Genomic DNA, 20,676 nt, shown 5'->3' on the forward strand with positions numbered 1-20,676 from the left:
TGTATGTATGTGTGTATGTGTGTATGTGTGTATGTATGTATGGTTGTATGTCTGTGTGAGTGAGAGAGTTGTCCAGAACTGTGGGCTCTCTGTGTTGCACTGACAGACACAAACCAGCTGCCAGCATTCCTCTCTCTCTCTCTCTCTCTCTCTCTCTCTCTCTCTCTCTCTCTCTCTCTCTCTCTCTCTTGCTCTCTCCCTCCCCAACTCTCTTTCCGGCAATTTTTTAAGATTGATCTCCCCTCCCCCTATTCGTACAAATCCCATACATACGTCTGCAGTGCTATATATAAACCAATGCATAGCTCAGACACACACACATACACACAGACACACACAAAGAGAACAGGGAGATGCAGCTTAATGAACACATGTTTCAAAAATAGAGCAGAGAAAGTTTTGTTTCTTTGCATAATTTAAAATGTTTAATCTTTTACAGCTTGCTAAAAACTTTTCTTGTTCAACACTAATCATTTATTCTGCTGTGGTGTAATCCATCCTGAGTTTGGGATAAATTACATCATTTTTATTTTCTGTGGCATATCACACCTCTCTCCCACTATAAGCTTCAGCTGCGGGTACTTTTTCTGTTTTCTCCATTGTTGCTGCCATGACTACCTGCTCAGTGGATGGTACTTTCCCTCTTTTCGGAAAAACTATACATTTGGATTACACTTGCAATAACAGATTTATGTCTCTGACTGACATACTGCAGCATTGGCAAATCACTACCTTTAAACTGAAAGGGAAAAAAAGTGTGTTTTTATTCAATGCCAGTCCAACATATTCACATTTGTATATCTGACATTAAAGAAAGGAAAGGATCCTGTGTTATAAGCCAGCTGGTGACTAACTTAATCAGTCTGCTATTTAGTACAAGAACAGTCGTTTGCAGTGCCATAACTGAGACAGTAAAGTTGCTTGTCAGACTGTTAATTAATATGCTGAAAGCTTCTGAGGGTGCCTCAAAGCAGACTCACGGTCATATTTTTGATGTTTGTCACTTTGAGACCACCTTTCACATTCATGTAGCCTTGTGGAAACTTGTTTTTGTTTGAAAAATAGGAATTACACACCATTAAGTTGCATGTAGTAAGACTGAAACACTGAATGTATTGGACGGGTAATGTTCCCTCACATAGTTCTAGTTCAATATTCAACGAAATAAATCAAGAGAATGACTGATAGACATTTAAAGTCTATGATATTATTGTATTTGTTGATAAAAGATGGTTAACTCATGACCAGGCAGGATGGTTTTTCTTCAACATAATTTATAATCTGGTTTTCACATTGTACTAAATCAGGGTTGGAGTGCAGTTCTACATTTTGCATATCATCACCCCATTAAAATAATGGCCTAAGTCATTTTTTTAAGTTTTTGGGAAAACACAAAAAACCTTGCCAAATACAGAGCATAAGATATTTATTAATCATTTCAATCAAAAAGGCCTTGACAGTGGATGACTGTTGACATACATAGAACGTTGTGTGTCAATTATGTAACATTAAAAAATAAATTGACTTAGGCCCATTTTTGAACATTCTAGTGTGACGTAGGCAACTTTAAACCTGGCTTAAACTGCTCTTTCATTCCATAGTGCAAACTCAAAACTGATATTACCCCGAGTTAAATTAAACAAATGTCAGGTAAATCAAATTGGTCAGGAGGCAGTCCCTTTCCTCACTTCTCCAGGTCTTCGTTGTCGGGTTTTTATTGAACTTAACCCATTTCCAACATACAGTGTTGACAACTTTTTGAAACCTGACTATTAACTGTCCTTTAATTCCATAAAGCAAAATCAAAACGTAAATAACTCGAACCTAAATTGAACAAATGTCAGGTCAATCAAACGCTGAGGAGGCATGTCCCTCTCCTCACTTGTCCAACTCATCTTTGCTGGGTTTTTGTACCTATCCCAGTACTATTCAGTTTATCCCCTGAATCTTCATTCTCAGTCATCTTGATTTACCTAACTATGTGGAAAATTGTCAAAGAAGTGATGACATTCGACAGGTGCATCCTAAAGAATCAAAAATGTTGACTTAGGACAAGAATAAAATTGCCTAAGTCACCCGCTTGACATAGGCCATTGTCCTATAGGGCATAAAGAGCATAATCCTTTCAACTAAGGATAAAAGTGATTTTACCAGAGGTGGCCAGAATCATCAAGAGATGATTTAGGCCAAAAACTCATTTTTTTTCAAAAAATGACTTAGGCCATTATTTTAATAGGGTGATGATATGTAATAGCAAAAACTGCTACTAGAGACTTTACAAGAGATAAAAGGAGCTATTAGGAATTCAGACCTTACATGAAGTACATATATAGTCCACATAGATTAAAACATTACCTTTACCTCTCATGGTGCATTAAAATATTTAGCTTACACCCTAAAAGCACTTAACCTTGGTCAGACCAACTTGGTAAGCCATCGTGTTCTGTAAGCTGTCCTCAAATTAAAAAATCTCCCAGGCCAAACCAAAAGGCTTGTGTTCTCAGCCTCTTCTCCACATCTAAATAGTTATTCGGCTTTGGGTTTCACATGGTAGCTCAAATACTTTGTGGTCACACCTCTGGCTATCCCCGAACTGAGCAAGCACAGTCCAAACCATGTTTTTTTTTTTTTTAAATCTTGGTCTTCTGTAAATATACTTGTTGTTTGTGGATTTTATTTTCTACAGTGGATGTCCAGATGCATCAGACTCCAGTCAAAACAGTCACTGACTGTCTGAAAACCAGCTGGACTGCCCACATCTGCTTGACCACTGTGGACACTTTTTACATAAATACACACAGAGACAAAAACAAACAGCCATCGTTAACATAATGAAGTGCAACCATTTGACCTTGTGTGGCCACTAACTGCTGTTATACACCACAAGTAGAAATAAGGGAGAGGGAGAATCATTTCAGACCGCATTTAAACACAATGAGGCATATTTTAAAAAATTCAAATTATGCTTAAATGCATATATCTTCATTGAATGCATTTCTCTTTTTCTTAAGATTGTTAATAGAATAGCTAGTCCATTCATTCATTCGAATCCTGGCAGCCCCTCAGAAAGACACCCACCTACCCAACAACCAATAATTGTACCTTCTGTCCCTTTAGTGTCTAACATCATGGGTTCTGCAGACTGTGACGAAGGGGCTTTGTCTAATGCTCTTATGTCTAATACAACACTCTTTAACTTCAGAAGTTGTAAATCTTAGCTCAGCTGTCCATTAGCTCTCTAAAGCACAAAATCAGTGAAACCAATCTACTTATCAGAAGCAGCAAATCCAAATCATCTCTCTGGTTGATAACTGAGCTAAACACTATGGGTTTGCCTTTATGCAAATGTATTATGTACAGCTTGTTTACGTTATTGTAATGCCTTTTTCTTATCCCTATGTCTCTGAACAACCACAGACCTTGACAAGTTCTACAAAGGACTAGTTGAACATACTGTCCAGAGCAAAGAGTGACCTAACCTCCAATGCCTTTGCACATCAATTCAATTTCAAGCTTCTTAGAGACCAGTGCATTGTAGCAAGGGGATGCGCATTGCTTCAATTTGACTCTCAGATTGAGTATATGGAAAACAATACTGATCTAATGGTGAGGTGCTGCAACTTGCCAGTAAGACTCAAGACTGATTCAGTCCCTTTTTCGAGCACTCAGGAAAAATGGACTTCATCTTTATTTGTAAGCTGTCAACTCAGAATGATCATTTGAAATGTTGACAGGTTCTGGTGGAAGAAAAACGTACTTACATTTTTTTGTGTGCAATATTTAGACTTATTTTTATTTTAGTGGCTGTCTTACCTCCTTTTTTTGAGTACACACACTATGGACAAAAATGTTGCTTAAGAAGCATAGGTAGAGGCTTGGGAGGATAATATGTTATCCAAGATGCATTCCACAATATAGGGCTGTACAACGATGCATTCCCATAGCACAAAATCTGTCACACTTACATTTACATATACAAAATCATATTTTGAACAGAGTTTCCAACCAAGCTAGTAACTGTGAATGTGCAAACAAAATTCAGAGTGCTTAACCTGCATAACAGATCAGAAAATAAGAAAGACTAGATAAAATACTGAAGGGAATGTGTGAAATTACAAAGGGACAAATATGTAAGACCTAAGATGGATATATTTCCTGGTTCTAGTTACAGGAGAGTAATCTGTAATCTGAGAAACACACTGCACAATGTATCACCAAATAGCAAACTTGGATAAACACAAATTTAATGTTGGCTTACTCCAAAAAGACAAATAATGGCTTTACAGTGTGCCAGAAGTAAAATAAGTATGACAAGTTCTGCATGGACACTCATTTTGATTCTTTCTGTGTTACTAGTAATCAAACTAAGTGCTATATGATAAGTGCTGATATGATATGGTTGACTTTGGTTGTGCACAGCACTGTTATTTTGCGAAATGTGACGTAACGAGGACCACATGAAACAAAAACTCAATCTCCAGCAGTTCATACTGATTTTCTTTGTTGTAAAATGAGACCGTTTTAGTCCAGCCCTCTTTTGGTCTTTAAATGGATGTTACAGTCAACAAAAACTCTTTAGGCCTATGGACATTTAACATAAACTACAGTATTTTCTTGATCACTCTGCTGTTGCTGAAGAACTCCAGATTGGCCCACTAACCCTTTTTGATCTTACTTGCCCTTTTCTTTACAGGCTACTTCACAGCTTGGGACTCCTCTGACTTCTCCTTTTGGTTCAGCTCTTCTTCCTGCTCTCTCTACCTCTCTTCTCCCCCCCTGCCCTCTTCAACTTCTCTGTTCTGCCTGTCCCTTCCCCCACCTCCTTTTATCCCACCCAGGGTGGAAACACACCAAATGCAGAGGGGCCACCAAAGGAACCTCCTACACCTCCCACACTAGGATGTCTGTGGGTAGATTGATCATGTGGTCAATCCATATTAATGCTACTTTGACTGTTGATGCTTATATTTCCTAAACAGATCTGTTCAGGGTCTGCATCTGTTTCTTTGCAATGAAACCCTTAGAGAAGTAAACAACAGGTACTCTCTGTGGTTGAGTGGTAAAGGGGCTGGAGAACATTTGGGTTTCATTTGAGTATTTTCATGGTTTGTTCAGGCTGTTGCAAAGCGTTTTAACATGTTTAGCACAGTGAGTGTCTTTAAGTGTATATTCAATTTGGTGACAGGCATAACTTTACACATAAAACAAAACAGTGTCTTCAATACAACTTTTTTGTTGTGAAGAAACAAATTGTTACAGGATGAAATACTGATGTGGAGGACAAAGCATGGCAGAACTGGAAAAAACAGAACAATTCGATTAACATGTGTTGAATAATACAAAACGAACTTTAAGTCTACAAACATATTTAACAAAAATAATATGTGTATTGAATTGTTTCGAAATAAATGACCCAAAAATGATTAAGTAATCTCCTGTGTAATGTAATAACTGTAAGACGGCTTTCTTCCATTGGAAGTGAAGACCAATCAAGAACGATTCCTATAGGAAAACAAATGCTGGGATTGGCTGAGACGCGGCTCGGTTTCAAGGCACCCTGCGTTCCGTCGAAGGGTCTTGTGAATGGGGGGGGTGCCTGGAAACCGGTGGAATCTGCACTGAGTAAGGAGAGTGAGCCTCTGGTCTTCCAGCTGCTCAGCATGTGAACCGACGCTCTGTGAGAAGTCAAGTCGAAAAAGGGATGAAACGGAGAGATTTTTTAAGGTATGCAATGATTGCTGTTTTATTTGAAAGTAGCTGAGGTCGTAGTCGCACGGAAAAACTCCGACTTTGGATTTTCTTTTTGGAAAAAATGGGACTGAAAGTGTTTTCACCGGATTGGGACTGAGAGTGGACTGCTTGTGGAGTCACTTACAAAGACCATGAAGAAGTCATGACACAGCGAACGTTTCTCTTAGATTTCTCTGCGTAAAAGAGACGAAACACGAGTAATTAACTTCGATTGATTCTTTTAGAACACAAACTTAAAGTTGCGAAAGTTCCTGCGCGTATTTTTTGTTTTTCACCCCCTTTTTTGTAACTCGCCCTACTTGGATCAAAGTTTTTTCTCTCCCTCCCCCCCTCCTCCTCAACTATGGCGTCGGCCAGGTCCACCGCTGGCTCTGTGTTACTACGGATCATGTGGCTGGTGTGCGCCCTGATCTCCTCACCCTCTTCTGCCCAGCATTACAACAGCGAGAGTGGAATATCTGTTCCAGAACATGGATTTTGTCAACCCATCTCAATCCCGCTGTGCACAGACATCGCCTACAACCAGACCATCATGCCGAACCTCCTGGGCCACACGAATCAGGAGGACGCCGGACTCGAAGTGCATCAGTTCTACCCTTTGGTGAAGGTCCAGTGTTCTGCAGATCTAAAGTTCTTCCTCTGCTCCATGTATGCGCCAGTCTGCACCGTGCTGGAGCAGGCCATACCCCCTTGTCGGTCGTTGTGTGAGCGCGCAAGGCAGGGATGTGAAGCCTTGATGAATAAGTTCGGGTTTCAGTGGCCGGAGCGGCTTCGCTGTGAGGCTTTCCCTGTCCATGGAGCTGGTGAGATCTGCGTCGGTCAGAACACATCCGAACCCAGCAGTCCGGTCTCCTCATCGTCCCCCTATGCACCCGACCCCGTGACCCTCCCCCCAAACATGGGCCGACCCAACCAACGCCCGCCTCAGCACAACCAGTACCACCAGTTCTCCTGCCCCTTACAATTGGAGGTCCCTACCTATTTGGGCTACCGTTTCATGGGGGTCAAAGACTGTGGGGCCCCATGTGAGCCCACCAAACCAACCGGGATTATGTACTTTAGGGAGGATGAAGTGAAATTCGGCAGACTGTGGGTGGGGATCTGGTCCATTCTATGCTGTGTAAGCACATTATTCACTGTCCTTACCTATTTAGTGGACATGAGGCGGTTCAGATACCCAGAGAGACCCATCATCTTTCTGTCTGGGTGTTACTTTATGGTTGCTGTGGCGTATGCTGCAGGCTTTTTCCTGGAGGATAAAGTTGTTTGTGTAGATAAATTCAAGGATGACGGCTACAGAACAGTGGCCCAGGGTACTAAAAAGGAGGGTTGCACTATCCTGTTCATGGTTTTGTACTTTTTTGGTATGGCGAGCTCCATCTGGTGGGTGATCCTGTCCTTGACTTGGTTTCTCTCAGCTGGGATGAAGTGGGGGCATGAGGCGATCGAAGCGAACTCCCAGTACTTCCACCTGGCCGCATGGGCTGTCCCTGCAATTAAAACCATCACCATCCTCGCCATGGGCCAAGTGGATGGCGACGTGCTCACGGGGGTGTGTTTCGTTGGGATTTTCAACGTGGACTCCCTCCGCGGATTCGTCCTGGCTCCTCTGTTTGTCTACCTGTTCATTGGCACGTCCTTCCTCCTTGCTGGCTTTGTGTCCCTCTTTCGTATCCGCACCATCATGAAGCACGACGGCACCAAAACGGAGAAGCTGGAGAAGCTGATGGTGAGAATCGGCGTGTTCAGTGTGCTCTACACGGTCCCTGCCACCATCGTGATCGCCTGCTACTTTTACGAGCAGGCTTTCAGGGAGCACTGGGAGCGCACCTGGCACATGCAGACCTGCAAGCGGTTTGCAGTGCCTTGTCCAGTGCACAACTTCGCCCCCATGACCCCGGACTTCACTGTGTTCATGATCAAATACCTTATGACCATGATAGTAGGAATCACGTCGGGGTTCTGGGTCTGGTCAGGGAAAACACTTCAATCATGGAGAAGATTCTACAAGCGCCTCAGCAATGGTAATCATGGAGAGACAACTGTGTGATGTTCAAAGGACAGAAAGGTACTAAGACATGGAGTTTGGATAACATAACCTTCTAAACGAGGTCTTTCATTTTATTGGTATTTTGGACATTTTTTTGTTATTCAGACGTTGGACTAACAACTTCAGTTCTTTCTCTTTTTTTTGTGTATCATTGGACTGCCTACACTCTTGTCTTTTCCATCTTTGAGTTACGAAATGGTTTGAATGGCCATACTGGTCTTTGGACTAATGCCAGGCTGGTGAAGTTATTTGTTACTTTTTTTGATATGAAACTGCCTACATGTAATCTTAAATGTTACACTTTGAATGTACTTCCTGTCTATTCTTCTAAAAAGTTTTTTTGTGGGTTGGGTGGGAAAGCAGTCAAAAGGTCAAAGGTTGATCCCTACACCAGCCACAGTCTTGACTGTAGCTTCATTTAACAGAACACCTACAACATATGTTTAATGTTACTCTACGTGTAGCTAAACACTCACCTTCTGCAGTAAATGCGCGAGTAATTGCAGTTAGCAATTAAGTAAGCCCTTTCAAATATGAGAAATATAGCATTAAGTTGCGGCTCCTCCAACTAGTGCCAAGTTGATACTCAGAAATGGAATCTTTTACTTTTTTATTTTGTAATTTTTTTAAGCTTTCAGACTGTTTAAATACTTTCTCCGGGATTGAATGTTCACTCCAAAGGTGATTGAAGTAAAGTGTTGGTTTGCACGGTCAAACCAAAGGTTATAAAGTGTGAAATATCTGATTCACCATAAAGTGACCTGTTACAAATAGTGAGACCACACACACACACACACACACACACACACACACACACACACACACACACACACACACACACACACACACACACACACACACACACACACCCACCCAGGTCCTCTCCACATTGAGGAAACAACAGCTCATTGTTTGTCTCTGTGTGTGGTCCCTAGAAGGTTGGATCCCTCATCAAAAAGACTTTCAACGCTTTTAAGATATCCAGTGCGCCGTTTCAAGGATCCTGATTTAATCCTTATGGGATGGAAGTGTTTAGTGTGTTATTCCATCTCTAAAAAGATGACCGTACACATTGACGCTTGTATTCCACTTATTATAACTGAATCTGTCTTTCTTCCATTTGATCTCTATATGTCAAACATTTTTCAAAGCGGACTGAACAACTTAGAGTTTTATTTTGTGACTGGATGAAGAGAATATCTGGTCCGTGTTCTCAAATCATGATACATCAGAAGGATGTTAAAGCTCAAAACTTTGTGGGGATGTTCTTTACTTGGAGGGATAAAAGTAGACACAGGCTATGCAGTGCCTTGAGAATAGTGTGATTAATATGATGAATCTCTATCTTAAGGCTTCTTCTGTTACACTGTCCTAAGTTTCTATCAACATTGAAGCATGTCATTGAATATTTGATAAATAAGTAGAATTAATGTATGGTATCACAGAAAAGTACATGGTTATTTTAGTTAGAAATCCCTTGAAAATAACTGATTTATTTCCATTGTTAATTCAATGTTAATGACACACTCATTATTTTGAAATAGAGAATTTCTAATTCCTCTGATCAGATTTTGGGTTTACACAGCAGGAAAGTGTCTTTTAATAGCTCTAAGGCAGCATGTAATTTGACATGCACCATTTTCAGACATCATGTTAATGATGGGCTGAAACATTCTGCAGCAACAGGGAAAAACTGACAAACTGTCCTTAACAAACCTGATACTGTAGTTATTTTTACCCTCCAAAGTGTGTCCCCAGCAAGGAATGTCAAATTGTCTGTGAATGTACAACTTACCTCAAACCATGGCTATTTTTAGTGTAAGAATTGGATTTGGGAACAGGGCAACACTCCACCACCCATGAGTTATTTTTTGGCTGTGACATGCATACCTAACAAGGCAAAAGAGTTCTGTGAAATGGTTTTTCAGGAGCTGAGACTGGACAGCCTCAATGGTACCAGACTGATAATGTTTGTCTTGTAACAAGGTTTCAGAAGGAATATAAGTGTGTGTGTGTGTTTTGTGTTGGAACATATGCAACCCACCAAGTAAACACAATCTCTGTTTTTAAGGCATATTGTATTTAAGAGTATTCTCATTTCTGTCTTTCTTTTTTTTTACTTTTATCTTGAATAAGGTAAGACTGTTTTATGTGTACAGTTTGAATAAAAGCAATAAGGTTTGTAATACGCCGACCTCTGTGGTTTCTGTTAATGATTTCATGTTGAGCTTCACAGTTAACCCTTGACTTTAGAGCCAGTAGTTGACAAAACAGCACCAAACTAGGAATAAGTAGAACTTGAGGTGAGAATGTTTTGGCAACATATGCACTGTTTATTGTAAAATAATATTAGCAAAGGTAAAAGCAGAGGTTTCCTGTATATGACATGATTTACAGAGGTGTTTTTAACACCACCTTTACTAATTTGATCCTCAATGCTTTCACTTACTGCCTGATGCTTATGGTGCGTCATACTTGACACATGACAGTATTGAGAGAAGTGATGGCACACAGACAACATTGTGATGCCGGTTAGCAGGGTATTTGAACAACAAGTGAACAACACAAGCCAAATGTTACTGACGGTTACTTTATACCCTTCAATATCTTCAGTATTTTGTGTTATCAGTATAAAAACTATAAGTGCATTTTTAATTTATTTTATTTAACGTTTATTTAACCAGGTTGTCCCATTGAGATCAAAGATCTCTTTTTCAAGGGAGACCTGGCCAAGACAGTCAGCAGCAAAAAACCACAAGTTACAGACATAGACACACAGAGAACCAAAGTACACTTCACAAGCACGTTTGTCGCAGAAAGAGCCGTTACCTAGGAGGAAGTTGTAACAAGATACACTAAAAACCACCACATCCTAAAGATTCACCTTCAAGGTCTTTAAGTTTAGATTTAAAAACATTCAGTGACACCAGCTCCTTGAGTTTAAAGCCATTTTGAAATAAATTCCAGGCTGAGGGTGCAGAATACCTAAAAGCTCTTTTCCCAATTTCTGTTTGAGCTTATTGGGACAGAAAGCATAAAACATTCCTGGGAATGCAGTGAGTGCTGCCCAGCACTTTTCTGTGTGATGAAGACACAGAGGTAGTGTGGCAGCAGACCAAGTATACATTTACTTTTTTAATCCAAAAAGAAAAAGCTAAATACAGTAAAATGGGTCTCTCCATTTCTGCCCTGCTTGTTCATCAGAACTATCTCAGTTCTGTAAAGAGCAACACCACTGTCATAAAATATTTTTTTTATTTTTACAACACATATGTACAAACCCCAGTCAACTTTTGAGAATATCCATGATTCGTTTTTTAATCTTCAGTGCCCTCTGCAGACAGATACATAGAAATACACAAATGGTTCATGCTTGGGGAAAAGGGATATCTGCTTTTGGTAACCTGAAAAAAGGAGTGGACTGTAAACACAGCTGATGATTCCATCCTATCGAGGCAAATCTAATAAGTAAACTGCCTAGCAGTAAGAGGGAATAGACAAAATAATTGTAATAGTTCAGAGTTTTGATGACACCAGGGATTAATATTTGAATTCAAATAAATTATTTTATCCACTGATTGCATGTTGCTAATTCAAAACAACAAGAGTAAATGATCGGGTTGACCTCCAATCACTTTAAATGACTTTACTTTCACCAATTATTGTACTTGTCAACAGATGTTACTTTAAGTGAGTACTGTATTTCAGGTGCTTTCTGTGTCAGTCTTTTCCTAGCTACAGTAGTATAGTGAGCGATTTATGCTTGCTTAAATTCAATATTAATAGGGATGAAAAGCAGCCCCACTTTTGAGGGTAGATGTTTCAAGGCACTGATTTGGCAACATACTCCTGGAAAGGGAAATGCTTGAGGAAAGTATGATATGGATAATGCAGAACCAGAGACCGTTTATTTCCAAGCATGCTCTATCCCCATCAACATTTGTATACATACTCTGATTATCTTCTTTTACAGCTAACCAACTGTTATTTGTTCAGTACAATAAACTCAATATTTTTCTCTTTTTCTTTATTCCAAACAAAAGGTTTTCATTTTGCATAGTATAAAGTGTTTACTCTAACTTTAACAGGGACAAACTCTTACATGTAAAGTTTATGTTAAATATGATGAAGGCTAACAAAAGAAAAATTATATATATTAATGTAGGTAAACAAACAACAGCTTTACACTTCAGATCAGTTTGTGGTTAAAGTACAATGTATATTTCCTGTACTTTACTGCAGTAGACTTGTTTTCTATCAGTTCACACATACTGGTAATAGTTTGAAAAGATCTGTGAATGATTCAAATTTTCAGCACTCACTCAGATCTGACACTGACCTCTGGTGGTGAAATTAGCAATAAGTACAGGCATGTTTGCTGCGTTTTTTTTTAGCCATTTGGAGTTCTTTTAGGTCAGTTTGTTTTTTAAAAATAAAATAAAGGGGAGGGTTGTGGAAAGTAAAAATAAACAGAATGAATGGGGCTGCATTGTCTTCCCTCTGTGGTCTACTACCCTCTAAACAGATACTTAAATACACAGAGAGCGACCTGTGGTCTGCATTTTCATCTGTTTAGAACCACTTATATTTGATCATTGCAATTAGCACAAGTTTTTATTATCAAAATTTTGGTTTGTCTATATTCTGATTGTTTAAGTCATATTTAATCATCAAGAGTTAGATAAGAACGCGTTTGAACTCTGGATTTAATGATTTATCTCACTGAACTTACATAAATAAAATACAAAAAGTCATTGACTTTATTAAGAGACCAGCAGAGGCAAAGTGGACAGGGCTGCTACCTTTCAATGCAAGGGTCCTGGGTTCAGATTCATACATATAATAATACATTTTCCTCACACTATAGTTTGAAATTTTCACTTTTTCCATGTTTTTTTTTACTTTGGAAGCAAAAAAATCACTTTCTCATGTTTTTCTGGTTCAAAAACAAAATTTAAAATCTAAAAGAAAATTTTGCTTTGGAAGCAAAATCTCCACTTTTTTCATGTTATTTCTCTTTGGAAGCAAAATTATCACCTTTTTTTAACATGTATTTTCGCTTTTCCCTTTGCATAATGGACACGTGAGCCAAAGGAGTCACCAGCTCTCTACTTACAACAGTAAAAGTATTAGTTTCAGTGAACATATCCTATTACAAGGATGAAACCCGCCTGTGGTGTAAGTCTGCAAACCTACAGAGAAAGAGACAGAACAGAGGGGTATAGCTTCCGTCAAAGGCAGGTAAGCAACATTTTCTTTCTTTCTTTCTTTCTTTCTTTCTTTCTTTCTTTCTTTCTTTCTTTCTTTCTTTCTTTCTTTCTTTCTTTCTTTCTTTCTTTCTTTCTTCTAGTCTTGGGCGGACTAGTATGAGCAACAATTTGTGTAATTTCTTGCATAATTTATTTCATAAACATGCTTCGTTTGAGTGTATTTACTTGCTACATATAAACAGACATGGCTTTATTCAAGCATAAGAAGCTTTGTATTGTTACACACCCTTCTACGTATATACTTACATTGTATGATTACAAATACAGTTGCATCTCATCAAATTAGAACATCATGGAAAAGTTCATTTTTTTCCCATCAGTTAAAAATGTGATATTCTAGACTTATTGCACACAAACTACAGTTCTTCAAGCATTTTTCTAAAACAGGTAAAACAGCTGACTTGACAGCTGTCCAGAAGATGATCATTGACACCCTCCACAGGGAGAGTAGGCCACAGAAGGTTATTGCTGTTAAGGCTGGCTGTTCACAGAGTGCTGTGTTGAAGCAAATTGATATTACATTGACTGGAAGGGAAAGTGTCAGGAAAAGGCAATTTGAGAATTTTGGAGCTTCAGAAAGAATGGTACAAGAACTGATGTTGGCCATGCACAAAAGTCACTCCCCATATCCTTTTTTAAAAAATATCTTTTTAGGGATGGGACATTTTTGCCTTTGTTGATAGGACAGCTGCAGGAGACAGCAAATGTGGGGAGCAGAGAGTGGGGGAAGTCATGGTGGTTAAATGGTTGTAGCCGGGAGTCAAAAGTATCAAGACATTTCTGAACCAGAGACGGCGCCCTCTTACCGGGGATAAGGAAGAAAAGAAAAGAACTGGGGTTGCTCCTCTGTTGGTCCTCTGTTTTATCCAAAGTCAATGCAGCCATCTACCAGTAGATTTTAGAGCACTCCATGCTTCCATCTGGTTACAAGTTTTATGACGATGCAGCATTATTACCAGCTTACAGTACCAAACCTCCAATTAAATGGATTGAAATGACTGAAATGTTTGATTGGCCAGCCAACTGGGCTGACCTGTACCCCTTAAACACCTGACCCAAAAACACAGACGACCTGAAGGCAATGCAACCTGGGGCACAGTAATATTTCAGCACTAATGCAAATAATATGTGGTAAAGGACTAAAGCCAAGTTCTGTAGATATGTACATACTTGTTTAGAAGTTTGTAATTTCTGTATTTTAAACCCTTTTTTCCGATTGATCTTATGGAATATTATGATAATTTGAGATAGTGGATTTCATGAGCAATAAGCCATAATCAGCCAAATTTAAAGAAAACAGGTTCAATTTACATGTCAAAACATTTTTTTTCTGTTTTAACAAGTGATGTTTTATTTATTTTTTTACTATTTTCAATTACATATAAGGTTTAAAATTATTTGAAAACAATCAAATTCTGTTTCTATCAACATGTTACACAGCATCCTATCAATCTATCAGGTATCAATCAATCTTTATTTGTATAGAGCCAAATCACAACAAAAGTTATCTAAAGACTCTTTTATAAAAAGAGCAGGTCTAGACCACTCTATGTTAAATTATTAACAAAGACTCAACATCAAAGCAGGATATGTTCCAGTCCCCTCTTACTGACAGGGCTCAATCTTATCTCATCTTAATCCACCATGAGGATTGCACCTCGCAGTATTTAGCTAGTTACAGCAGCAAGGACAAACTTCCTTTTAACAGGCAGAAACCTCGAGCAGAACCAGACTCATGTTAGACAGACATCTGCCTCAACCGAGTAGGGGTTGGAAAGAGGGGATTGTATATGAAAATGTACCTTTCTTTAAATTAAAAGACAGAAAAAGATAACTTTTTCACAATATTCCTTGAGATGCACCTGTGCAATGTAAGCCGAAAGTAAATAACAACTTGTCTTCTTTTAGAGATAGTCCGGTGAAATCAAGATGTCCAAATTGGATAATCCACCATCCTATGAGGATGCACTGCACCATCCAAAGTATGGACCTTACCCAAACCAGCAACAATATGGCCCCCCTCTTCCACCACCTCCATCTTACAGCCCTGGTCCTGGCTTGAGCCCTGGCCCTCCTAGTTATTGGAGCCAGGAGGGGATGTGGGACACCCCTGGATTCTCTCCAACCAGGGTACGCAACGGAATACCGACTCTGTCTGCTGGAGTGCCTACATCAAACCCAGGTTCTCAAGAAATGAGAGAGCACATTCTGCATTATTATTTTGATTAACTCCCAAGTTTATACATATAAATTACTAATTTTGCAGGAGACATGGAGGATCTCCTGAGCACTCAATGGGAAAGCACTTTAATCAGGCATGCCTTTATCAGAAAGGTGCGGTTTTCACTTCATATCTTTTACACATGGTTTAGATATCATCTTTATAATATCTTCAAGAAATGTGGTTAATGTCATCTAAAACTACAGAGATGCCTGACTGCATGTTCAACATAACTGCTTTGTTTTATTTTTGTTGGCAGGTTTACTTAATTTTAGCAACACAACTAGCCGTCACCTTCTCAGTTGTTGCTGTCTTTACATTTGTGTAAGTGTAAATTTTATCCAAGTCTAACATTGTTGGTGGGTGAGGAACAGTCTGCTCTTTAGTGATCAATTATGTCTGCTTTGACAGTACTCCAGTACGGCTGTTTGTCATCAGATACCCTGGCATCTACTGGGCATCTTTGTAAGTTATACCCAGAAACTTCAGAATCAAATACAATCAATCAATCAATCAATCAATCAATCAATCAATCAATCAATCAATCAATCAATCTATCTATCTATCTATCTATCTATCTATCTATCTATCTATCTATCTATCTATCTATCTATCTATCTATCTATCTATCTATCTATCTATCTATCTATCTATCTATCTATCTACTATAGATTTTAATTATTTTCAACATTGTAGATTAATACTGAAGACATCAAAACTATGCAATAATGTGGGTTTGCTAAGGATTACAATAGAGGTCAAATAGGGCTACCCATTGTGTACTAACCCTACCTCTGAACAACACAACTGATGGTCTCAAACACATTAAGAAGGCAAGTCATTCCACTAATTAACTCCTGACAAGGCCTCACCAGTTAATTCAACCATTCGAGAAGACCTCACAAAGCTGAATGAGAGAATGCCAAGAGAGTGCAATGCTGTAATCAAGGCAAAAGAGGGCTACTGTAAATAATCTAAAATATAAAACATATTTTGTTTTTTTTAACACATTTTTTGGTGATTTAAAAAATTCCATATATTTTCTGTCATAGTTTTGATGCCTTCAGTATTAATTTACAGTGTTTAAAATAGTGAAAGGGGACATATCATGCCCTTTTTAAACCATTTAATACAGCACCTTGATGTCTAAATGTAACATCCTTGCCATGTGTCAGTCAAAATGTTATATAAATCAAGCTCCAGAGGAGGTTTTGGACCACCTCTACACCCTTTCTACAAACGTTCCGTTTTTGGTGTCTTTTTAAATCCACACGAGCTCCTTTTCTCTTCTGTGAGGTGTGACCTTGTTCATATTAATTACTAATTTTAAAATTTAAGTATGATTTTTTTGGGTTAATCTTTAAATGTTTTTTTGTGTTTCATTGCTGGTAAATGTTAGTTGTTAAGCAGATATGGCTTCAGAGCTTCTATACAAGAGTTTTATATGACCTGAAGAATATTACCAGCCTAACTGGCCGACATAACAGACAAAAAAACCAACCATAAACTCAGCATCCAGCTCAGCTACGAATCCTGCTCAATAGAATAAACCCTGACAGGCTTTTGGGTGTCCCTGAAGGTGTGGCTCTGGAGGTGACAGTGGAGATGCCAGGTGAGGAGGCAGGTATAATTAGAAAAACTTGCATTGTGACGGCACAAGACGAGCAGTTCCTGAACAGAGCGTCTGATTGTGAGTGATCAGACTCAAGTGGAATACTAATTAAGGACTGAGTGGGCTTATTTCACATTTTGTGTGTGAGTTAATACTCCAGACACCCACGGGCATGTGCAAAATACTGAAAAGGTTGGTTTTCATGATATGTCCCCTTTAAAATAAATAAAAACCCTTGAATGAGAAGGTGTTTCCAAATGTTTGACTGGTAGTGTATATATATATATATATATATAGAGAGAGAGAGAGAGAGAGAGAGAGAGAGAGAGAGAGAGAGAGGGAAGATCATCCAGTACCATGTTTCTCAGTGCTGGTATTCTCATGAAATACTGTGGTGGTAACCATGTGTTTATGTCTCCATAGGGTGGTTTATTTTTTGGTATATTCCATACTCATCTGCTGCAAAAAAGCAAGGTAGGCTATAGTGTCTTGAACAAGTTTGATAATAGTTAAACATTTACAATTTAATGTTACAGATTAATATCAAAACACGATGTATGATATATATATACCATAAATATTTCAAAATGTTGTTCACTATCTGTGCTTAGGAGGAATTTCCCAGGGAATTTTATTCTGCTTGGAGTATTTGTAAGTATCATTTCATAGAGTATGAGTCAATCTATACAATTTGCTAAAAATTAAGAGCCTATTATGGGACAAAAATTAACACTTGAGTTGAGGCCTGGAAAGGGGTAACAAAAACAGCCAATGAGAAAGAGCAAAATCTCCAAAGGTAAAACCTATTTATGACACATTGTTTTCATGTTTTGTCTTGTAGACCCTCGCCTTGTCTTACATGTCTGGGACCATTTCAAGGTTTGCTATTGGCCCCTCAGGCAAAACACAACAATACACTAAGATAAAACATTTTGATCATGATGTGTTAAATTATGTGATTGTTTAACACTTTGTTTCTTTTTACAGCTATTATGACACAAAAGCAGTGTTTCTTGCCATGGGAATAACAGCAACGGTTTGCGTGATTGTCACAATCTTCTGTTTTCAAACCAAGGTAGGTTGAGATGTAAAGTGTAGCTCAGTAGCCAGTGGCTTGTCAGAGTGAAAATACTCCTTTATCTCACATTACAATGGGGTACTGAGGTTCTTAAAATATTCAAAATGTTTTGGGATAAGATGTAAATCCAACTTCTCTGATGCAACAGAAGATGGCTAAGCTACCTTTCATACAAGCCACACATACCCAACATTATAAATTATCTTGGCCTCTCTGTCATGTATCCTGAAGCACAAAACGTCCCTTTCATCCTGTTAATGACTTGTGTCTCATCACAGGTAGACTTTACCTCCTGCGGGGGGTTCCTTTGTATCACATCCAGTTTGCTCATGATCATTGGGATTGTTACAGCCGTTGTCCTCGTCTTCCAATGGGTAAGACCCTTTAGTTAAACTTTTAATATATTCTTTCAACTCCAGTTTCTCAGTGTGAGTATCAGAAGCTTCGTAGAGTATATGTGTGACTGATTTAACATTTAAAAGCTACTCTTATGCAACTCACCAGGTCCCTTGGCTGCATATGCTTTACGCTGCTATTGGAGCCATTGTATACACTCTGGTGAGTCCACAGTGATATGATTTTAAGGGGAGTAATTTGAGTTTGTTACAATTTTTTTTTTTATAACAATAAGCATGCTGTTTGTCTCATGAGGAAAAAAATACAAAATGAAAGCATCATAAAGAACAATTGTTGCCCATGACCCTGTAGCTGGTTTGCTGGCTTTCCTTCCTTGGACCACCTTTGATAGACATTGAGATTACAAGTCTTCCAATGAGAGGCACAGCTGACTTGATTGACAGGCAGGAACACTTCAGCTCTTGGCTAGGAGGCTCAAAGCCCGCCTCTTTACGTCACAATTGCTTGACAGCAGCAATATGGCTGCAGACGACAATTGGCCTCAAAACAGCTCTTCAGAAACAGATAGGTGACGTCACGGATACTACGTCCATATTTTATACACTCTATGGTACTGATCCTTGCAGACTGGAAACACCCCACAAGAGCTGTAGATTTGAAGATGCTCTAACCCAGTCATCTAGTCATCACAGATTGGTCCTCATCAAAGTCGCTCACCTCTTTACACTTGACTAGTTTTTCTACTTCCAACACATCAACTTCAAGAACAAAATGTTAAGACAAGACGTGACTTGCTGACAAGATGGCTGGACAAGACACGGTTAGAGTATAGTTAAGACGCAGTCAAAACCTGTACTTGTAACTTGGGTTGTGTTTGCTTGCAGATGTGCAGTGGATAGCAAAAGTCTACACACCCCTGTTAAAATGAGATCAAGATAAATCATGTCAGAACTTTTTCCACCTTTCCACAAGGTGGAAATAATTCACAAAATTTGACTTATTTAATAAAAAACAGGACAAAAGTTTAAGCATTGTTTTATTCTCACTTCTCAATAACCCCATGGAAGCAAAGAAACCAATGTTGCCTATCTTTTTCTCCCTTTATCTCTCTCATGGTGTTAGTTTTTAGTATACAACACCCAGCTTCTCATTGGAAATCGGGAGGTGTCAATCAGCCCTGAGGAATACATCTACGGAGCTTTGTCCCTCTATGTGGACATCGTCCACATCTTTCTCTTCACCCTACAAGTCAGTGGAGCATCTATTGATTAAGCCCATGCTTAGAGCTCATGTTATTGTCAACTACTTTTCATTTCCAGGGTATTATTTGTTATTATGCATAAATACTACATACACACAAGTCTGTCACATAAGTCGTTTATTACCAGCTGTCAATGTTGAAATTAAAAACTATTGATTTGACTATGATAATTTTTTTCCCACCAGTATTAAGCCTTGCCTTTTTTAGAATGTGGTACTTGTGTTTGCATGCTTGTTGTAGCCATGTACAATAACATTGAGACACTATGTAATGGGCATAACATTTGTAAATAAAAATTCATGAATGTATTACGCTTTAGACTGAACTAGTTACTTGTATCATGTGTTAGCGTTAACAAATTCTGAAGAAGTACATGAGCAAATCATTCAAAAAAGGAGACAAAGTAATTAAAGATTCAAGAATTCTTCCAATTACTTGTGTTTAATCCTCAAATGAGTTACAAAACATGTGTAGTTACAGCCATACAGCTTGTGACCTCTATTATTAGTCCTCAATCTGAAAATAAGTGTGACTAAAAATATGTACCAAGAGTAGTTTTTGATATTCCCATAGAAAAGAACATAGATACACACTCAATTAAAAGATGGTTAAATTGCCCACAGTTTTACAACAAAAATGATGGTAGCAAAATCCTCTCTGTATTATGTTATTTGTTATAGAAGGAGAACCAACCATGTACACCGAACACTATAGTACACCCTACTGCTGATACAGCTCAAGTCCCTGGTCTTGATGGCTATCAGTCTGGTACATTACCTTTGAAAGGGTGGCACTAGCTCTTATTTTCTGTAAATTTCTGTACTCAGTATTAGTATTGTGACTAATCACCAGGATTTCCTTTTGTAGTCCAGTGAATTCAGGTGGTGCCCATGTGATTGAGGGTTCAAGGTGTAAGGCGCTTGGGGTCACGTGGGAACATGGAGGTTTGACGCACGTTGTGGAGGCCAAGGTAAAGCATGCAGACTCTCTCCAGGCCTGAAAAAGAAGACAGTGCAGTCACTATTACTATTGCAACTAAGAGGCATCTTAAGTCAAATTCAGATGCAACATTGTGA

General features: G+C 38.7%; 3 protein-coding genes across 3 annotated transcripts in view; 2 read left to right on the forward strand and 1 right to left on the reverse strand.

Annotated features, from left to right (window-relative positions):
* The first annotated feature begins 5,602 nt into the window (after positions 1-5,602).
* Positions 5,603-9,989, forward strand: LOC117820266 (frizzled-7-like). The gene has a single exon (XM_034693988.1). The coding sequence runs from the start codon at positions 6,095-6,097 to the stop codon at positions 7,799-7,801; it is 1,707 nt and encodes a 568-aa protein (XP_034549879.1). The 5' UTR covers positions 5,603-6,094; the 3' UTR covers positions 7,802-9,989.
* A 2,904-nt stretch (positions 9,990-12,893) lies between these two features.
* Positions 12,894-20,591, forward strand: LOC117820207 (protein lifeguard 3-like). Its single transcript, XM_034693916.1, has 12 exons — positions 12,894-13,042; positions 14,980-15,253; positions 15,338-15,405; positions 15,552-15,616; positions 15,704-15,757; positions 17,328-17,378; positions 17,516-17,555; positions 17,746-17,783; positions 17,892-17,979; positions 18,261-18,356; positions 18,487-18,540; positions 19,462-20,591. Exons 2-12 carry the CDS (start codon positions 15,001-15,003, stop codon positions 19,609-19,611), a joined length of 957 nt encoding a protein of 318 aa, XP_034549807.1. The 5' UTR covers positions 12,894-13,042; positions 14,980-15,000; the 3' UTR covers positions 19,612-20,591.
* The window catches only part of dars1 (aspartyl-tRNA synthetase 1), a 38,189-nt gene continuing 37,215 nt past the window's right edge, over positions 19,703-20,676 (reverse strand). Inside the window, exon 18 of the mRNA XM_034693915.1 lies at positions 19,703-20,596. Within this exon, the coding sequence (XP_034549806.1) occupies positions 20,505-20,596 (92 nt within the window). The 3' untranslated portion in view covers positions 19,703-20,504. The remainder of the gene's footprint in view (positions 20,597-20,676) is intronic.

The sequence above is a fragment of the Notolabrus celidotus genome, chromosome 10 (genome assembly GCF_009762535.1).
Source record: "Notolabrus celidotus isolate fNotCel1 chromosome 10, fNotCel1.pri, whole genome shotgun sequence".
NCBI lineage: Eukaryota > Metazoa > Chordata > Actinopteri > Labriformes > Labridae > Notolabrus > Notolabrus celidotus.

Coding starts and splice junctions, on each gene's coding strand:
- LOC117820266 (XM_034693988.1), top strand. CDS start 6,095: ATGGCGTCGGCCAGGTCCACCGCTGGCTCTGTGTTACTACGGATCATG.
- LOC117820207 (XM_034693916.1), top strand. CDS start 15,001: ATGTCCAAATTGGATAATCCACCATCCTATGAGGATGCACTGCACCAT. Junction 15,254..15,337: donor AGTGCCTACATCAAACCCAG/GTTCTCAAGAAA, acceptor CTAATTTTGCAG/GAGACATGGAGGATCTCCTG. Junction 15,758..17,327: donor GGCATCTACTGGGCATCTTT/GTAAGTTATACC, acceptor ATGTCTCCATAG/GGTGGTTTATTTTTTGGTAT.